Here is a 21328-nt window from a genome sequence, read left to right on the forward strand (position 1 = left end):
TTCATAATCCTAAGGGTTGGGTGGTGGGCATGAGCCTACCGAATCTAATTTAAATTAATGTGTGTTTTAACTTGTGCTTAGGAGATCTTGGAGCAAGTTGGATCAAGACAAACCCCCAACAGTAAACAGCCGTTAAGGTGGAGTAACAAGATGGGATGATCTTTGGGAATTACTAGATACACACAATAGTCACAACGGACCAGCCCCTTTTCTGGTGCATGGAAGACCTTCAAGGACACAAGAGGACTTCATGCTGTTCAAGACACAAGTCTAATTTGCCCGTCCCCTTGGGCCGAGGGACAAATAAGGATTTAGACACTTCACTTTAGTCCATAGAGGCAGGATGGAAGACTCAAACGGTGATCCTCCGCCGGTGGGGGGGGTGTTTGGGGAAACGAATCCCTACTTAGCTCTTGTCACTGGTTGAAATGTAATACTTAGCTCTTGTCACTGGTTGAAATGTAATGCTTTTTAACCAGATGTTTTTCGACAGAGCACCAGGATTCCAGCCTACACAGAGCACCTCACTCTAGGCAGCTTACATTTAGAACATGGATTCCTAACACAATAAAACATAAAACTCTGGCATGCATTCACTTCAATTATAAATAGATTGGAACTGTTCAGCTTATAACGTGTATATCTTTGCTTTATAGTTTGTTAGTGCTTTTGTTACATTATTTTGTTACTTTAGCTACCAAAAAATTTACAGCAGTTAAAAACTGCAGGAATATGTTAAAAGTCTTACACTGTATCAAGGCAGGTTCATCCAAGGCCTCGGATTGGCATGAAAACTTTCGCACACGTGTTTCCATACGTATTTTTTAGCAGTTGACCTACTACTTGTAACAACAATTCCTTATTTGCTAGATGCCTGCTAAATAATTTAGCAGTCTAAGATTATACTACGCAAAGCCAAAACCTTCAGTTATATGTCCATCTGTCAGGGCAAGTAGTTTCTCACGCATTATTTCAAAGGAAGGATAGAGTGGTAAAATTAGCTGGAAAAAGCAGGTGTGAGCAGTTGGCAGCCAAGTTGTGTCTGTATGTCCTTTATGGATGTGAAATTTCGAAGACAACCCTGCAAAACCCTCAGCAGGGAGATGTGTAACTGAAGTTGAGAAAAACAGCAGCTTTCTACACTGCTCATTTGTCATACCTTCCAACACCTGCACACATGAACAAAGAATTTTGGAGTCCGTGTATCATAGAAAATTTTGAAGTCCATGTTATGATACACAGAACCTAGATTTTGTACACCTAGCAAGTCAAATCAGATACACTGATCGAAGTACCCACACAGTCGCAAGAACTTCTGATGCTTTGTACTTACGAAACACAAACAGAACACGAACTCACAGCTTTTATGCATGAAACTACCATGTTTAATGTGTAGGCTTAAGGTCACAATGCATCAGCTTTAGCAACACAGGTTGTAAATTCTAACCATCCAAAGAGACTACAAGAGTTGGAACTTGTAGAGTCTACAACATGTGAACTTGAGGGCTGATACAATGCAAAAGAGACCTAGAAAATATTGCTGGAGCTCAAGAACACCTTGTTGCCATGATTTCTCCGACGTTCCAAAGACTCGCTGAAATGTGCTCTGCATTATTGATGAATACTTTGCCTTGTTGTTTTAGGTCACCAGCAAGAAAAGGAGTGAGAATAGACTGTTCAAGATTTTGATAAGTAAAAAGGGGACATGAGTACTTTTGTGGCAGTATAGTTGCTGAAAATCAGGCTGTAATGCCGGAGTAGGCTCATAATATCACAAGAAACACTAAAAACGAGGGAAGAGAGTGATTTAATGTGGGATTCTAGGTAGAGATGCCAATATGATCCCAAGAGAGTGATTTAATGTGGGATTCTAGGTAGAGATGCCAATATGATCCCAAGAGAGGAGAAAACCAGAGAGACTATGGATGCCAATAAAGTACAATAATGGATTTAATACATGAGGAAAGTGGATTTGTACATGAGTAAAATCCTCGATGTATTGGACTTATGGAACTCATTGTTTGGTATGCCGTTCTCAAGCTGTTTGTACATCATTACATACAACAATTGGTAACAATGATAGTGCCGGACAGCATGACAATATAGTGCGGGACATGCACGACACGACTAACCACTCTTGGCAACTTGTCCCTAGACAAGGGCTCACAATGAAAATGGTTGGTGTTTGTGAAGGCTGCATGACGCTATTGCATCCGGTAAAAATTGCCTACAAGGCACTTACATCATCCGTACAGAGTATAGTTAAAATCTGTCCAAATGGAGCTAATTGTCCCTCCTTCGGTGGAGTAGTGGTGCCATCAATGGCCTCTCTACATCTAGCCCGCTAGATATGCCAAGTGGAAATCCTATTGATAAACTGCCACCTTTGACACACCAAGACCGAGAAGGCTGGAATAGCAGACCTGAAAATGAGTGAGTTGTAAGGCAAGGCATGTGTTGTCCTCCTCATACAATAAAGCTACGCGCACTTGCGTGACCCAAGCAATTGTGCGTCAAGTGATTACGTGAAGAGTGCTGGTGTTACATGCACTAAGGTGACCGTGGTAACACGCATCAAGGCCTTCTTTAAACCTTTACTTTGATGAGATCTTTAGCATCCAATCACTAAGTAGAGAGAGAGAGAGAAGAGAATGTAGACGACACAGTATTGGATCCCAAATACCCACTGAAGGCCCCCATGCAAGCAGGAGTATTTGCTTATATTACTTCTTTGGAGATCTTCTGTACAATGCTTGAGAATAAGAGCTATGACTGCCCAACGCAAGGACGGGGACGATCGTGCGTCAATTGAGAATCCACCAATCCAAGGGCACTGTAGAAGACTCTTCTAGGCCACTGATGCAAGTCCAAGATAGCTATAGGACTGCACATATGCTGGCTGAATGCTGAAGAGGGGCTTCGATGCTTCTTGGAGAGGATAAAGACTGACTATTGAACTGAATTCTGATTTGATGATTGATGATCTAGGCTGAGAACAAGGCACTTGCTTATAATGGTATGGGGCTGCTGGTCGGTTCATCCTTAAGGCTGTTGGCCTGCTGTGGACAAGGGCCAATGCATTACATATTATTTAAATGCTGGGCTTAATCCCTTTTTTGTCCTATATGCTGGCCGACTGCATACTTCTGTCCACGACCTGCTGCTGGTGGCTATTTATGTTGGCTGAATGGAGCATGGCTGCTCCTACTGCTGTCGCTGGCCCTAAATGCTGTCCAAGGCTCTAAACAGTTCCTAAACAGGTTGCTGAATGATACTGTAGCCATGGGCTGGCCTTTGGCTGGCCCATAGGCATGCAACAAATCTATACATGCTTGCTAATGCTTCTGATGCAAGACCTATGCTAAGGTTGACTTCTACATGTACTTAATTGATGGGGTTCTCCAAGTGGGTTAATAGGATTGACTCTAGACTGAACTCTATGGCTCAGAGACTGACCTACGTAGCTCGTGCCTGACTGTCCCTCGACTGAGGGCTCGCAATGGGGTCACCGTGTACGACAAATGTTCCTAAAAAAGGTACTATTACATGTACCCCAGTGCAAGGTGCACATGACAGCTGGGATCTGATGTGAAGAGCCTGAGGATCCCCCACCAAACCTGATAGCCTAGGGGCAATCTCAAAGGCAATGGTGCTAGTCTCCATTAAGACACCACACTAGCTGCACAGTGATGGGTTTCAGTGATGGGTTTCCAGCAATGGCAAACCACGTGCTGAGAGCTAGGTTATGATGTGCCTACAACCAAAGAAAGACAGTGGTCTTCCGAGATAGGAAGTTGTCCCAATGCCAGTGCCAGTGATCCCTGAAAAGTCAGGAAGTAGACCCTAAGCATACCAGTAAGCAACTACCGTCAAGGTCCATGGGAGAGTTAGATCATTATCCAAACCCCCCGGATTCATCAAGATCCTAATAGGACGCGTACCATTGCATACGCCTTTAGTGTCCTCGACCAGACCAATTGGACCAAATGTACAAGGCCTTGGTTACCATGGCCCAGCCTATCCATACCCGGCAGGATTCCATCCCCCACCTCCAATGTATACCCCATGTCTGCTAGAGGAGGTGGGGTATACGTTGGAGGTGGGGGAAAGAATTAAAACCAAGGGTGGAGGTCTGCATTGGGTATGACGTTGAGAGGGCTTTGGGTTGCGTAGTAAATGGTTGTGGTGTTAGTCGAATTTGTTGTCTTAACCTAGCTTTGAGGTCTAGTTTTGGACATCTGTTGTCTAACATGTCACTCGAGTATGAGAGACAAGCCATATTGTGATTTGATTTATCCCACCTACCCCTAAATTTATCTCATTCTAACTCCCTAATTTGTTTGAATTAAGTTCTTAACTATTTATCAATTGTTCCTAATTTTCCTTAAATTTATTCTAATTGTGTCCAACTATTCCTACTTCTAACAGTACTAGCCTGCCCTCAGCAATGCCTTTATCCATTGTGTATATGCTTGATGAGTATAGTATGGATTATGGCCACAGCAGTTTGTGCATTCTCGTGTCCGTAATGTGTGTGTGTGTGTGTGTGTGTGTGTGTGTGTGTGTGTGTTTCTCTTCTCCTTGAGAGTCTCAACCCTTTAACACTTTGGCGATCGCGTTTCTTCAAACACTCTCGCGAGGACCGCCTCCATCACATGGCGACCACGTGTTCTTGATACCCACCTTAATGGAGATAAAGGTGGTTTTCTTGTAAATGAGGATGCGGCCATGGTGATGTTGGTTCTGACGGGGCCATATTCATTCCACCCAGGGTGGGGGACGTTGCCAACAAATGAGGCTGACAGGAAGCCAATTCAGCCCAACACTAACTCCAAGCGATAATTATTCCAGGGGCTGACTCCTCCCTGTGCTTTGGTGGTGATCACGCAACATCCACAAGGAGCGTGTAACACTAGATCAGGCATTGCTGATGTCAACGAGAGTTTCGATTAGCATTCATCATCCCCACGCGTTACTGTCATCGTTGCCAAGCCACCTGCTGATGCCGATGAGGTTCAGCAAAGCAAGGTTGGTTGGTGATGATGGTGCAGAGGGGCGTAACAGGATGGCGTTGCTCTATTGCCAGGGCAAAGCACTAAACCAGTGATGACTATAATCGCAGGGTAATCGTGGTCATTTCAAGAAAGGTGGCGATGCTAGCATTGGCAATGTTGGCATCTTATGCTCCTCTTGCTTCCTCTTCAACCTCCCGATCTAAAAGCGTCTTAAGGAAAGGTGCCCAACAGTCTCTAAAAATAGTCTGTAAGTGCACTTTTATTCCTTTCTATGATTGTATATTGTGACTACAGGAGGCACCCAGCAGAGCATGCTCGGCCCTGGCACATCTACTATGTAGTCCAAAATATCTTTTTTTTCAGAGTTCAGTCATTATCTGAACAGCCTCACCTTTATCCAATTAGTTTAGAAAACCTGCATCAAAACTGAAAACGCTACTTAATTTATTTCCTAGAAGTTATGTGCTAGATACCTGCCAAAACCAAATGATTTGATCATCTGAGTGATTGTACTCATGGTACTCTGTATGCAGTTTCCAATCTTCAAGGCAGATGACATGGCCATTCCCATGTAGAATTAAATCAAAATCCTCTGCCTCCAATCCTCTCAGAAATTGCTCTAGATTTCCAGTGGCAAGTAGTTCAGAGAATCCCTGAGAAAAGGATCTGACTTGCTCTGCAACAGAGGTGACAAAACGTTGTCGCACCAAATACTCAACATAAATTACCCTGTTCTTGCTATTCACTGACATATCTTTTCCCCCAGGGCAGAGCTCCACTGTTTTCATTGCCCCCAGCTCCTCCTCCTCACAGACAAAGGTGAGGCCAAGAACATCCGAATCAATATCTTCAGCATCCATCTGCAAAAGTTTTTTACAACTCTCATACAGTATCGGGTCTGCATCTCGTGCATCCTGCCATGAGATGGGAAGACCGGCAAGCTGCTTAAAAAAGGTCAAAGAAAACCCCACATTTATTTGAACCCTGTGCATCAGGGCCAATGCAATGACTCGTCCACAAAATCGGAAGTATGTGAGATGCCCAGGATTCACGCCCGAAGCTGCAAAACAGAAACACTAGCAGCATCAGATACTCTTTTAATCATCAATGCCAACATAAATGTTTGTTGCCAAGGTAATGTAATAAAGTTATGAATGCGCTCAGATCACAAAAAACCATGGAAATAGACACAAAGCCACAAAATATCTAACATAAATAACCCTTCCAACTTTACTGCTCCCACTAAAATTCTGGTGGTGGTGGTAGAGGTGGTTTAGACTATGGAATTCTTGAATAAGGATTTTTTCATTATGGAAAACCACTGATTTGCCTGCTTTGCGAGCATCACAGACTCTGTCTCATTCTCCACCTTTCTGTTTCACTTGCACTAGACTCAACTCGTCTACTATGTAGTTTTGTCCTTTTCCAGGTTTTTGACTGCTTTACAATTCCATTTTATCAGCTCTCGTGTTGTATGCAATTAACTGCATGATTTCACTATCATCGAGCTTGGATACGGCTGGCATGTTCCACTCGACTCATCTTTGTAACGCACCTCTGGTAAACCTCCCACTCAACTTTGAAGGGGTGCTCACTCCCTCCATCTGCACTCCTCAACTTCGGCTGTACTTCCATCTTGATGCGCCCAACTGTCTCTTGCACATCTTCTTTAACCTTGGTAATAATCTCCTCTTAATGAGGCTCCATTGCCCAGCTCAGTTTGCTCTCCGGCATTGCTACATGGTCATCCAGCTCACAAAGTTGGTCCTTGAGGCAGGCATTCTCTCAGCATTGTTCGTCTACCTGTTCAACAGCTCCACACTTATTCTGGTGAGTCATGGGCAGCTTCTTGGGCGATGCTAGGCACCCCCAAAATTAGCTTCTTTGGCATGGCCTAGCTTGTGTGTTTGAGAACACACCCCTTGTGCTAACCCCTCACACCATTCTCTGCATATGAACCCCTGCATTTTTCCCCCAAAAAAATTTATTTGAATAAGGCTAACCTTACACTTATTCGATAAGGTGTTTGAGACTGGGATGCCAAAGGTGTTTGAGGCTGGGAAGCCAACAGGGCTGCCACTGGAGACAACGCTGCACAGAAATTATAATTCATCGTGGTCAATTGGAAGTCTTGTGCTGTTGCTAAGGCCAGCTCAAAGGATGTTGCTTGGGCTCGTCTCGGTGGCCGGAGTTCTTGTGCTACCACTACAAAAGCCTGGAGGATATTTTCATGCTGAAGCGTGCTTTAGATCTTGTGGGATCTACGCTTTGCGGTACCCCAATGCTGGAGAGTTAATACCCCCTCGTGGCATTGGGGTCATGCCCACATGGGAGAAGTGATTACAAGAAAGGTGCAGATACTAAGAGGAAAGAAAGAAAGAAATATTAACATCTACAAAATACTGAAAGGGTCTATGTGATCTGTTGGGATTCGGAGCTGTGTGTGTAAATCAGCCCTTAGCAAGTGTGTGTGTGGACCTCCTCTTAGTATGTGTAAGTGTGCCTACATGTCTGAACAGCCTCTAGAGGCTAGATATTATGTGTGTGTGTGTGTGTGTGTGTGTGTGTGTGTGTGTGTGTGTGTAGTAAGCAGTGATGCAAGCACGTGTGCCATGTGTCATTGTATCAGTGTGTGTGATTGGGTCATAAGGCTCTAAGCCTATAAACGCATTGTACTTGGTGAAGGTTTCATACCATTAATCTAATCAACATTGAGTGGAGCAACACTCTGAGCTTCGTCATCTTTCTCTTTGAACTTTGTCATCTCTCTCACTACCTCTACACACTCACACCATGGATATCTTTCATCCACCTTAGCCTGTGTAAACCCTAACCCTAAACGCTACATTTGGTATCTCTCTCTTGAACTTTGTCATCTCTCTCTTGCTGCCTCTGCACACTCGCACCATGGATATCTTTCATCCACCTTGGCCTGTGTAAACCCTAACCCTAACCGCTACATTTGGCATCTTTTTCTTGTACTGTCATCTCTCTCACTACCTCTGCACACTCGCACCAGGATATCGTTCATCCACCTTGCCTATGTAAACCCTAACCCTAAACACTTCAATTGGTATCAGAGCTACTTGTAGGGTTTTCGCCATTCAGAGCTACCACCCACCTGCTAACAGCCAAAGCCGAGCTGCTCACTCATTTCCACCGTCTCCATAGCTGCCGCCAACCTGTTGTGCAACCATCGCCATTATCTGCGTCTCAGTTCATGCTGCACCGCCTCCTCTACAGCCACTACCTTGCTGACAATTGTTGTTAGCACCTAAAGTTAGGTCTGCTTGTCCGTCACTGCGCAGCTCCTCTCCACTAGTGCAACGCCCGCCTACACGACATCACCACCGTCGTTGTGGTCTCTGCTGTTGATGTGCCACTATTCGCCCAGTCGACGATGCTGTTGAGCAGCTCATCACCACCATAGATGCTTCTACCACTCAGAGCCACAACTCCAAACTGCAGTCCTATGTTGCGCCTGCTTCCGCCCCGGTGACAATGCCAGTGTTGTTGTCTCTTCGTTCGTTGGTGTGGCCGCTGCTGCTAAGGTTAGTCAATCCGTCTGTGTCCCAATGCCTTTCCGTTTGCTTCGTTGACGTCTATCTCCTCTCCAATAGAATTCTATACCTCTCAACAGTGCAACACTATGAGTAAACAAGAGCCAATTGACCTGGAAAGCCTCTACTCAATCCTTAAGATGGATCAGGCCACTTCATCAAGCACCTATTTCTTGGTCAAGTTCAACAGCACCGACTTCCCAACATGGAAGACAAAGATGCAGCTCATGCTTATGAAGGATGGACTCTCGAACATTGTCAAAAGATTTGACAAGAAGCCTGAAGCCGAGGAGGGTCCAAAAAAAATTCATCTCTGGAAAGATCGCAATGATCGTGCAATTGCTCTTATCAGTCTTGTTGATACATCACCTCAATCTCAAGAAATCAGCCATTGAGGTATGGGTAAAAATGGAAAATCTATTTGAGAAAAAGATTGTCAGTTCAAAAGTATTCTTGAAGCAAAAATTCTTTGATATAAAGTGAACACCTGCGCAATATTGGATCGATCACACAACTCCTCTCCAGCTTGGGAGTTGTTGATGACAATGACAAGGTAGTTGTGCATCTTAAGAACATACAAAAGGTATCATATTTTCTCTATCCTTCGACTAGCCCAAGATGCATCTTATGAGGATATAGTGGCTATGCTAGAAGATAGAAGACTAAAGGAGAAAGATAACTACAGTCTTGATCTTGACAGAGCTCTAATTAGTAAATGGAAGCACCAAAAGGGAAGTAAGATCCGATTTTGCTATTGCAAGAGACTTGGGAATTAAAAAGCTCAATGCTTAAAGAAAAAGTAACAAGAACAAGAAAAACATCGTGCCCATCTTGTAGCAAAAGATAACCCAGTAGAAAAACAAGAAGAAAGTGAATTTATGTGTGGGTCAATGGTTCTTTGTCCAAGTTGTCCCTCTAAAATGAGATGTAATAAATTGCGTGTTTAAGGGCCTTGAAAATATAAAAGGTTATGTTCCCATGTCATTCCCTCACCTCTTGCATGAGTGCAAACTATTGCACCTAGCAAGTTAGGAGGATGGGGAAGCTTTTTACTACACAGGAGGTCTTGGATTTTGCCTCTATGGTGGAGCTCCTTTATCATGCATTGTTGACCTCAGGTCTGGGTGTCAGCACTAGTAGTGTGCAATCTAGAGGCCATTATTGATATTGTTGCTAAAGGCTTTCTTCCCCATTTCCTGGAGGTTTTGTTGGAATTTGGAGCTTTGTGTGCGTAAATCAACCCTTCGCAAGTGTATGTATGTGAACCTCCTCTTAGTATGTGTAAATGTGCTTATGTGTGTGAACAGCCTCTAAAGGCTAGATATTAAGTGTACTGTGATGGATTAATGAGTCCTAATCTTATGATCAAATAACCATTACTGAGAATAGCTTTAGACAGCAAATCAACACCTCTCAACACATAAATAACATGGCAATCCACACTAGGATTGGAACAAGGTCCCTTTCCCCCGCCCCCCCCCCCGCGCCCCTTTTTTAAGAAATAACTTTATTCCAAAAGAGTGATACAAGGTACAAGATAGTGGGTGCCACGCGCCAAACTCCAAGTTTCATGAATGAAATCAAAGAAAACAATGCCACCGCCCAGGCCCAAGGCAAGGGGAGAGTCCAACTTCACACTAGGGTTAAGGAAAACATGGCACTAGAGGGTTAGATGCTCACCAAGGCTTTTGGCCAAGCCAAATGTTACGTCTCGACCGGCCTAGGACTAGGGTGGGAAACACGTGGAATTAACACATGGACTAACCCAAAATTAGGGTAGGGTTAACCCAAAATTAGGGTTAAAGCTTAGCCAAGGGCATGGGGACCTTGAGGATTCACCCGTAGGCTAAGGGTGCTAGCAAGAAGAAGCCTAGATTGGCTAAGAGCTAATAATTAATAGCCTAGGGCTAATAATGACTAAAAGCTTAGAAATAAAACAAGAAAGATTTATAAATAAAAGCAGGCCACTTATAGCGGAGTTTTATTATATAAGAGAACTAGGGTCACTTATTAGACATAAGAGATCAAGTAGCCACACAATAGCCTCGTGTCACTCTGGGAGTCTTCTTTCAGCCCTAAACACCATCTTGGAACAACCTAATGCAAAACGCAACCAAGAAAGATGGAGAGAAGAGAGAGAAATAGCTAAGTCTCAGTATTTTCATATAGTACAAAAAGGTGTACATCTTGGCAAGCCTTTCGTTGCCCCTCAAAAGGTGGTCTTGACTCATAGATTCCTATATCTATTGAACCTACTCCCTACAGGAGTGAATGCCTACAATGAGCTCAACCCTTGCTATTTATAAGCCTTGGAGAGCACTAGTGGTTTGTCACATGCACTCTGCACTCAGTGCATGGTGACAAGATGGCTCATCATTAGAAGTGCAACAGTTGTACAGTATTAGAACCCAGTAGGATGATAATTGTCGTACGTCGTGACTCCATTGTACATCCTTAGTCCAGGATAAGTCAGGCACGAGCTACGTAGGTCATTCCTCAGCCTTAGCGGGTCAGTCAGTCAGTCAAGTCCCTTAACCCACTTGGAGAGAATCATTCATGCATGTAGAGTCAGTAGAAGCCTTAGGATTTGCATCAGAAAGCACTCTGCATCCTGCATAATATGCATTCATATGCCTGTGCATCATTTAGAACATCCCAGAAGTCTTAGGGAATTTACTAGGATTTATCTGGTATTTTTTACATATTTTATAGTATTTATTTAGCCTTATTTGCATTATTTGTCATTTATAAATATAAACTTTATTAAATGACCAGCCAACTTGACCAACCTCCAGTTAGTATAAATAGGCTTGCATAGGGCTTAGTTTCTCATTCAGTCTTCATTGTGCTAAGAGCTCTCCTCCTCAGCCCTAGGAGTACCCTTGCCTTCAGCTCTAGACTAATCCAGCCCTTGGAGCTTATGAGCTTGCTTCTCCAGCCCCTTGAGAACCTTTGCTCCAGCCAGCCCTAGCACTCCCTAGGGCACTAGACGCCTGCCATCAGCATCTATTCAGCCCAATTCAACGCAGTAGTCCCACAGAATTCAGCAGTTCAGGTTCAGTCCATCTGTGCAGCCCATAGGCGCCTGCAGCCAGCCTGCGTTTTCTGTCCAGCAGCAGCAGTACACTTGTGCATTTCAGTCCAGCAGCAGATCAGCCTGCGTTTCTGTCCAGCAGCATCCCTACAGGTCTGCGTTTCAGTCTATAGCAGTTCTCAGCCCTGAATCATCAGTTTACATCAGTATCCAGCCTTCTGTGCATCATCCATACATGCAACAGTCATCTGGTGAAGGTAACACAGCATTCTAACATAGTGTAGAACAGTCCACCATCTTCTTTTCTCAGCCTCAGGTGTGCAGCCCTTCCTCATGCCCTTGGGAAGAGTGCATAGGCTCGAGTTCAGTTCATCGAGGTGTTTCTACAGCCGTGTACAGTTCAGCCAATCTCCAATCCTCCGAGATCTTGCGTTTGGCTTATCTACAGTCCACAGTCATTCTCTCTAAAGAAATAAAGCAAATACTATCTCGTTATCGGGATAGGGGGGCCTTCAGTGGGTAATTCGGGACCCAATCTAGTGTACAGTTCTCATATCTCTCTCTCATATCTCTTTAAAGTTTGAAGTACTAAAGTGGATTGCTGAACTCACGAAACTCAGGATACAGAAGACGGTGTGAGCATCTGTGTGACAGGATCTTCCAATACAAAGACTTCCGCTGCATATCACATTGGTATTAGATTCAGATTGTCCACACACACCGTATCCTAGCGTGGGGGCATCCTTGGATGGTTAGATTGCCCTAGAAGTGTGTCCTTTTGTATGACAAAAGAAACACCTACCCTCCTCCTTGTACTAAGCTATCTCCTCAGCACTCAATTTACCACCTGTCTTGCCTGCCTGAGCTTTTTGGTCTACAGTAAGCTTAGGCACATTCGTCGAGTTCTTAGAGCCAGAGGCTCCCGTGCTCTGTCCTGGGGAGGACCCCGTCTGGTTTTGGCCTCTTCCCCTCGAGGCGTTGGCCTTGGGAGTAGCAGGCTAGAAAGTCTTGGGCTTTCCGCCGTTGTGCTTCATTTCAGTACTCTGCGCAAGCAAGAGTGTGTCTTCAAAAGTGGTTGGCCTAAACATATGCACCTCCCACTGGATTTGTGTGTCAAGGCCATCAAGAAACTGCCCTTTCTTGTCCTTGTCAGATAAGCCCAACTACAAACATAAGTTTAAAATCTTGTTGGCAAACTACAAGACTGGCTGCGCATTTTGACACGCTCCCTTAAACTCGTCTTCGAGTCGCTCAAGGTAATGGAGCGGTAGAAACCATAGTCCGAGAACAAACTCATCCCAAACATAAGCTACCAAACCTAATCTGGTGTGGGCATGAGCCCACTCGGTCCAACCAAGGAATGGACTCACCTTCTAAATACCAACTAGCCCAGATCCCGAAGTCTAGAAACCAACCACACGAGTGAGCAAAAAAAATTCTTTCTTTTTTTCTTTTTTTCTGGTTGAATCTTTACACTTGAAGAAGACTCTGATACCAGTGTAACATACAAAAGCTTCGGGATCGAATCGATAACTTCAATGCTCAAAATTCAGCAATCTTTCATGACGAATTTAACGCACAAAACTGAAGTAGATGTGCAAAAAAGAGAGAGAGAGAGAGAGAGAGAGAGAGAGAGAGAAGAGAACACAGTATTGGGTCTCGAATACCCTCTGTGGGGCCCCCACCACGAATGGTGTATTTGCTTTATTAGAATGATGCAAATCAGCAAAATAAAGACTAAAATCTTGACCTTCAATGTTCACCTTGACTGGAGCTTTCCCTTGGCTGTCCTGGCCCTTGAAAGGTAGCAATCCTTTGTGAAGAATGAGACAACTCCATCGTTTTCTTGGCTGGTTTTATATACCCTTCTCTAGCCCTGGTCAGCCAGCAGACTGAAGTCGGCCAATCTTGACCTGCAATGTTCACCTTGACTGGAGCTTCCCCTTGGCTATCTTGGCCCTTGGAAGGCAGCAATCCTTTGTGAAGAATGAGACAACTCCATCGTTTTCTTCGCTTGTTTTATATACCCTTCTCTAGCCCTCGTCGGCCATCAGACTACTAAAGTCGGCCAACAGCATAAAATGCTCACAACCAACAAAATAGCAATAAATGCCAAATATTCCAACGTTTTCATACCATGTATGGTTTGGCCACCCCAAGCACACTGGCGGCGTGAATGCCTACAATGAGCTCAACCTTAGCTAGGTATAGGCCTTGGAGAACACTAGTAGGCTAGCCGACTTGCTGTCGGCTAGGTCCCCCCTAAACAAATCCCCCATTTGCTGCAACCAACAAAGGTATCCCTCCATGAATGTTGGCTGACAACCTCCTGGGCTCTACCATTGTCTTCCCTACCCCCACCTACCTACTGTAGATCCTGAATCTAGTTGAAAACTGTTCTTTATTTGTTGCCCTTCAAGGATCAACCCTGGGAATAAGCATGCACATGACACCTGGGGTTACCAAGGAGCGTGCAAGATCTCTCGGCCATGGAGCTATCATCGGGTGATTCAACTAGGTGGTATGGGACGCCAAGTTGGAGTCATCGGTGACTAGCAAGCTCTCGACAATCTAAACCCAAGCTCGGGGGTGGTTCAAGGTATTGAACCTACGGTTGGGTGGTGAGTCGCTAGCCACAATCTATCACGGTCACGTGATGAGTTCGACATTGGGTCTACAAAAACCTTGCTAGGGTTTCTCAGCATGTCCTCTATCCTGATCCACAGTGGTTCTATGTTAGATAATCCATGGGCATGGTCTAGTAAGGACTTTACACAAGCACTTGTGAGACAAACTTTAAACCCTTCTAGCTATTGCCCATAACCGTGGATGCAACCATGGAGCCATGGTCCGTGAATCTGAAATTTCAACAAAAGAATAATTTACCAGGCAGCAGGCACCTCCTGGACAACATAATTGCCCAAAAGAGCTTCCAAGACACTTCGGGAGCTTGTAGAGCGATTAGGGTTTCTGAAAATCAGGGTACTCTTGCGTGAAAACAGCCCAAACAGCACGTAGAGGCAATGGGGAGACTTCACAACGGTCTTGGTAGCATGTAGAGAAGGTAGAGCATGTGTCAGGGATGAGAGAGAGAGAGAGAGAAAGAGAGAAAGCAAACATGAGGTTTTCCTTCAGTGGACGGACGAGAGGTGTCAAAACATGCACACTTTGCTTGCCAAGTGTCTAAACATGCATGCATAACTTGACAAGTGTCTAAAATGTTCACATAGTACATACACTTAAAAATGGGCTTTGGCACTCTCTAATGTCCAAAAGAAGGTGCCTTATAGAAATACAAAGGTTTGGGAGTCCCGATATTAAGTGGGTGTGAACATAGAAGATAATAATTTCTCATAAGTCCCAAAGTGAACCAAAAATTGAGTTTTTCGCCCAACTTCAGAGCCCTGCAACCACGACAACCACTTGTGAGAATACAATGGCGCGCACACAGTCTCGAAGCCAATAGCTCCAAGCGTACCCGAACCAAAAATTGAGTTTTTGGCCCAACTTCAAAGCCCTGCAACCACGACAACCACTTGTGAGAATACAATGGCACACACACAGTCTCGAAGCCAATAGCTCCAAGCGTACCCGGTGCCACGAGATTGACCCACGGCAACTCATGCAAGACATGAAAACAAGGCAACATCTAGCAAATCATCTAACCAGCCACGCAAGAATGAGATGTATATGCATATGAAAACTTGGAATTCCATATTCATCATCTATGTACCTATCTAGGGCCAAAAGCCAAGCTAATAGACCCAAGATGAGATCACAAAGCCAGTGTGATCTGGACTTTCCATGCCAGCCAAGCTGGGCTTTAATGTTAAGCTGTCCATAGGCAAACTGGGTACACATCATGCGACCACCTCTATGCCTGTACATAAGCAAACTGGATACACATCTTGTGATCATCGTTGACCTCAACTGAAAGTCTCAAGATATGCATCCAAGAGCTGAGGGTACTTCCTCAATAGTCAGCTCATCCAACCATTTTGCATCCATGGTTGGATAATTGTAGAACTTGACCAAGAATCTCGGCAGCCTCTTCTCATTATGAAATACAATTTTCTCTGGCTGCAAAATCTCTTCTGGTGGATCTTCCATCATGGGCTCAACGGGCAACTCACTCACAAATCTTTGAAGGAGGCTAACATGGAATGCATTATGAATCTTCCAATGAGCCGGCAAAGCAAGTCTTTATGCCACTTCATTAATCTTCTTGATCACTTTGAATGGCCCATAATGCATGTTAGAAAGTAATGTTATTAGGGTTAGAGAGCTGCACAGGCAGGTTACGGGGGATCAAACAGATCCATGGTATGCATGTGCAGAGAGAGAGAGAGAGAGAGAGAGAGAGAGAGAGCTTCCATTTATTTTAAACACGTCTCTTCAGACTTGATTCTGGCTGAACTCCACAAAACAGAAAAGTTAGTCCTTGGGTGAAACAGCTAGCTGTTTTTCAAACTTGGAATTTCTACCTATCCTCAGCAACTTTCATTTGGTGATTAAGCACTATGCATATGAATCACCTAGAATCCAAATAACACCTAAACTTACTAATTTTGTTTTCTCAGCACATGGCAAACACACAGGTAAAAGTCTTTCTAGAAAGCTAAAAAATTTATCTAATCTTAAAAAAACCTCTTTAACCCACAATGCTTATTCACTTTGATGCCAGCATTTATCTAATCTAAAAAAAACCTCTTTAACCCACAATGCTTATTCACTTTGATGCCAGCATTAATCTAATCAACAAGAAGCTGACCCCCCCAAAAAAAAAGAGCTGAAACAAATTCTGTAATAGAAGTGCAACATACCAGGATTGGGAAAGACCCTTCGACCGTCACTTGGGCAGGATTTGAAAAGAGCATTTTGAGGGTTGAAAATCTCCCGGCAAATCAATGAGAACCATTCCCTTAAAACTCCTGGTCCTGTTGCTTCCTCTGATGTAAATTCCAAAGAAATGCCCCCTTGTAAAGTATCAGGATCAGCATATGCTAGCGCCTCAAAAGACTCAGAGAGTAGCTTAGATCGTGGCACTACAATTTCCTGCCTTTCATCGTGATCATCCTGTGGCTCTGGAAGCATTGCCATCACAAGCCTCCTCTTTGAATCAAAATTCAAGAGATATTTATGATCAAGTAACCAAGAATGGTCATCCTGCCATCTAGACTGCTTGATTAACAAATTTAAAGCAGATCGGTGTGTTTGGAGCATCACAAGCAGATCTTCCAAAGAACCCTCGTGAAGTTGAGCAATAGCGTGGAGCCCTTTCAGTACAACCAAAAATGGAGCCCAACAAAAAGGCTTTTCGTCAGCTTCTGCCAACTCTGATGGTTCTAGAGGTCTTTCAGTGAGCTCGATAGCTGCCAAACAACCATCTAGTGCTTGATGAAGCTCATGGAACAGCCATTGCAGCCACCTTTGGGATCCTATCTCCAGTCCTGCACCAGCTTTGGCTTCAACTTCATCCACTGACCCCAAAGAGCCCATACCAAGGTCTGCCTTGTTCAGAGTGCCTACTGTTCTGCTATGTGTGAGACTGCTCAAAAGTCCCTCATTCTCACTGAAGGATGAGCCAAAAACACCATTCCCTTTGCATGCTTCCATAGCTTTGCATAAAAGTATCACAAAAGCTGTGAAATCCTGCCCATCCTTGACATATGAGGGAAAGTGAGCTGACCTTTCCCTGATACTGTACTCCATTGCAGTCCACCGCAAGTTGGAACAAAGGCTTATTGAAAGTTCATTAACAAACGGGGCAAAATCATGAACAATAGTTTCCGCCTTAGCTTCATGGAAGTAAGAGCCCCCATTACCAACCATATCAAGTAAGCAAGCGAGAGCATCGCGGCAGACAGGATAAAGAGAGTGAGAAGGAGCACTTTTAGCCAGCAATTTGCAGAAGTCCAACAGCACAGGGGCGCAATGGCTATGCATGTGAGCAGGTAAGCAATCTTCATTTGTGCAGAAAAATAACTTGATTGACTCCTCCGCACAGTCGCAATTTGACTCGATTGGAGAAAGTAACAACATAACCAGTGCAGACGTGGCTCCTGCAAGTTGGAATACCTGCATGTGCTCAGAAAACAGTGCAGATTTCATTGCCATCTTCAAAAACTCTTTCACCCCAGACCTGATGCTAAGCTGAGCCTGCATTAATTTGTATCTGGCCTGTCCTTCCTCATATTCCATGGCACAGGTTCTTCTGATCATGGCAACCAGATCATTTATGAGCTGCCATGAATGAGGAAGAGCAGTGCTACGCATGCGTGCAACCAAATACAAAGTAGCATCATTTGCAACTCCACACTCTGCAAGTGTCTGCTCATGCTGTAGCTGCCTCCCAAAGTATATCAAGCGCTGCTCTGACAATGGTAAGCCTGTCTTCACAAAAATTTGCCTATGAACAGACTCAACTGTATCAAATGCACTCCCATAAAGAACAATGGTGCGCCCATCAATGTATGTTTTGACAAAGAACTGAAGCAGCATGTGAGAGCGCCTTTCATTACCCGAGCTTAAGAAGATATCATCACAGAAGAAATCCCCCTTAGAACTTGAACCACTGCCTGTGATGCTTGTCCTGGTTTCCTGATGTCCAGCATCAAAACCAGTTTCTGGCCTTCTCACAATGGTCTGTAGCTCGCAAGGATCACCTTCCTTCAGTGAAGCTAAATCTGTCCCTGTTCTCCCTGCTTCAGAAGTTTTGCAATCCACTGAATCAAGTGCTCGAAAATCTTCTGTAGCTTTCCCAAACAAAGAGTCGACATGATCTGATGGCTCTTTAGCAGAACTTTCAATCCTACCTACAGCAGATGAAAAAGAACTCTTGCTGATGTTGCCTTCTTCAGTTGTTGAAGGCATGGCCACATCACCACCAGTGTCAGAAACCCTCACCGCTCCCCTTCCTGTGTGAAATTCTTTGTTGCCATCTGAAACCCTGGTATCCGGCCATGCAGCACTACTGTTACTCCAGGGTACCTCCCCATCCCACATGCAATCAAGATCGGTGGCTGAGTTTCCGTCTTTTTTGATATCACTCTCCTCGTCCAGGGATTGAGCCTGAACGGAGTTGACAGAATCGGCACAATTTCTGTCGCTGCCGCTGAGTTCAGGCAAAGCTGCCTCCGGTAGATCGTCTCTTGTTTCCCGTCTAGGTCGAGCTTGAGGGGCAGACAAACCGCCTGAGCCAAGTTCAAGATCCTCCAGCTTGCGCTTGATGGGAACCATTCTGATGGCCACATGCCGGCTCTGCAAGTTACCCGAAGGCCTTTCAGTTGATGACCTCTCCAACGCTCCTTCCCTTTCCGCTAAAGCTACCGAAGCTGCCGATATGTAACGAGTCGATGCCTGCACAGCTCGCTCGCCTTCTTGGAGTTCCATGTCTCCCTCTCCACTGCTACAAGAGCTTAACGCAGATTGCCTTATGTGGCTAAAAAGCCTCCGAAACGAATTGGCCAGGCCTGAAAGAACCATCTATATCAAGCTAGCCAACGTAAGAAATCGGATGAGGAAGAAGCGACCTGCATCGGGTTTTCCAAGAATTTAACCCAATCGCTACTGCAAGAGAAATAGAGGCCATGGCTCCATCGGACCGACTGGAATTCTTCGGTCGGAGGACCGACCCTGGCAGCGAGTCATGCCTTCTTTCCCGTTTCTGATACAAATCGATTCCGTGAGTTAAAAGCAGAGAAAAACTACAGACGAAAGCCAAGAAAGCGCACCTTGTCTACAATGAGAACAGCTCCTGAGGGCCGAGACAGGGCGGAGCGGGGCGGTGTTCTTATCATGCAAGCGAAGAAGACACGATTTATCGAAGCGCAGCGCAAGATGGATAGAAAGACGAGGAATAGAAGGAGAACGAGCTTTAGCTATGGCGAGAAGACGCGGATGCCTACAGAAGGTAAAACAAGAACGCCGAAGGATTAATGCCGAACAAGGGGAGGAAGCAGCACGTGCATTTTCCACCGTGGCAAAACCCCGCGTTGCCACCTCCGCATACGGCACTTGGACCGTACAGCAGCTAGATTTGGCGGTCCCTCTAAACTCGATGCCAATTAGGCGACGACTCACGAGTCACGAGTCTCTTGAATCTTCCCCCAAGTACCCTATCATTACTAGGTAGTAGCTGTCTCCGTAAAAGATAGCTCCAGCATCCAGACTGGCCCACCTTGCGTGGCGTCGGGCCGTCCCTATTACTCTTTGCCACGTCCTCACTTGTCATCCATCAGACCATTGCTAGAATATTCATCTTATTTTAATTTCATTGTGGCAATTAGTAAAAGATAGAATATATAAACTAAAATGAAGGTCTTGGAAGGGATGGGGCCTTGGCCTTCGACCAATATATGGACTAATAAAGAGCTATTTATTTAAAATTGGTGCTAATAGGGGGCCACAATGAGTGAAAAAAAAAATCTTTGAATTAATCGTGGAAAGCTAAGACGTTAGCTTAGGTTAATTGAGATTATTAATTGATATTTTAGATTTTTAAAAGTCTGAAACGCTGCAACCGTCGTTGATTGCCTTCACCACCTCAATGATGATAAGAGTCCACGGTATTCATTTGTCCACAGGCACCCTTTCGCTGCTGATGTGACCGAGCGTGGATTAAACAATGATTAGTATTAACTACGAAGATTAAGGTGTGCTGATCCCTCCAGTACATTATTGGTTTGCGCAGAAATTTATGCATATACATTTCTCTTCGTCATCTTGATAAGCTTATATCAATCCATTATTGGTTTGCGCAGATATTAACAATGATTAGGATTAAAACTAACAAAGATTAAGGTACGCTAATCCCTCCAGTCCATTATTGGTTTGCGCAAAATTTTATGCATATACATTTCTCTTCGTCATCTTGATAAGCTTATATATATCCATTATTGGTTTGCACAAATATTTATGCATATACGTCATTGTGATGAACTAATTATAAATGATTAGGCCTGTATCCTGACGCTTCTGAGCATCGAGCTTATATAAATAATTATTATATTAAATTAAAAAATATATTCCCTCTAGTTTGCGCAGAAATTTATGCATATACATTTCTCTTTGTCATCTTTGTGAAATTAAGGAAGGTCGCGCAGAAGTTGGGCTTATGCTACCGTTTCATCTTGTGGGTTTTCCTTTTTTTAATTAGTCAATGTGTTTTGTTTAACCTTTGAGAGAAAGTTAATTAAGTTTTTTCAACCTTTGTCATCTTTGTTGCTCGGCCCTTTCAAACACTCATATCCACGTCGTATGATGTGATCTGTTTGTCAGCTGAGCAACACTGCCCCTTTCGCTGCCCGCTTTGAAAAAGTCCCCCCCCTCTCTCTCACCCGTGCGCACTGTACTTCCTCCGTTTTGATGGGCTGGAAACTCTCCAGGCGTTTGGTGGTGAAGAGATCGGTCGCGCAGAAATTAGTTTAGTTCATGATGCAGGCGACAAGGTGATAGAGAGGCGCGCATGGCAACAGCCACATAAAAGCATCGAACTGCTGGCGTGGCCTCCTTCATGAACGTCGATCGGATTTGACGGCCACCACGGGGTTTGAGTCTAATTTTTTCTTTGTGGACAAGGTTCACCAATTCCTTGCAGGATGATCAACGTATTCCTGACAGCATGGGGGATTTTTGAAGGACAAATTTATCGCCTCTTTCCATTAAAATCAAGGTTGGTGCACATGCAACGCGCTCTTTTGAAGAATCATCAGGTATAA

General features: G+C 44.4%; 1 protein-coding gene across 2 annotated transcripts; it reads right to left on the bottom strand.

The window, feature by feature from the left end:
• Positions 1 to 622: 622 nt before the first annotated feature.
• On the bottom strand, positions 623 to 19558 carry LOC147642051 (E3 ubiquitin-protein ligase UPL5-like). Of its 2 annotated transcripts, XM_086802253.1 has the most exons (4): positions 19343 to 19534; positions 16433 to 19275; positions 5489 to 6075; positions 623 to 1169 (listed from the first exon to the last, which is right to left on the bottom strand). In XM_086802253.1, exons 2-4 carry the CDS (start codon positions 19092 to 19094, stop codon positions 906 to 908), a joined length of 3513 nt encoding a protein of 1170 aa, XP_086658379.1. In that variant the 5' UTR covers positions 19095 to 19275; positions 19343 to 19534; the 3' UTR covers positions 623 to 905. The 2 variants fall into 2 exon arrangements, with proteins under 2 accessions (XP_086658379.1, XP_086658375.1); XM_086802249.1 differs by having other exon boundaries at positions 16433 to 19558.
• Positions 19559 to 21328: the final 1770 nt, after the last annotated feature.

This window comes from Cibotium barometz, chromosome 1 (assembly GCF_041138505.1).
Source record: "Cibotium barometz isolate CiBa-2024 chromosome 1, ASM4113850v1, whole genome shotgun sequence".
NCBI classification, from domain to species: domain Eukaryota; kingdom Viridiplantae; phylum Streptophyta; class Polypodiopsida; order Cyatheales; family Cibotiaceae; genus Cibotium; species Cibotium barometz.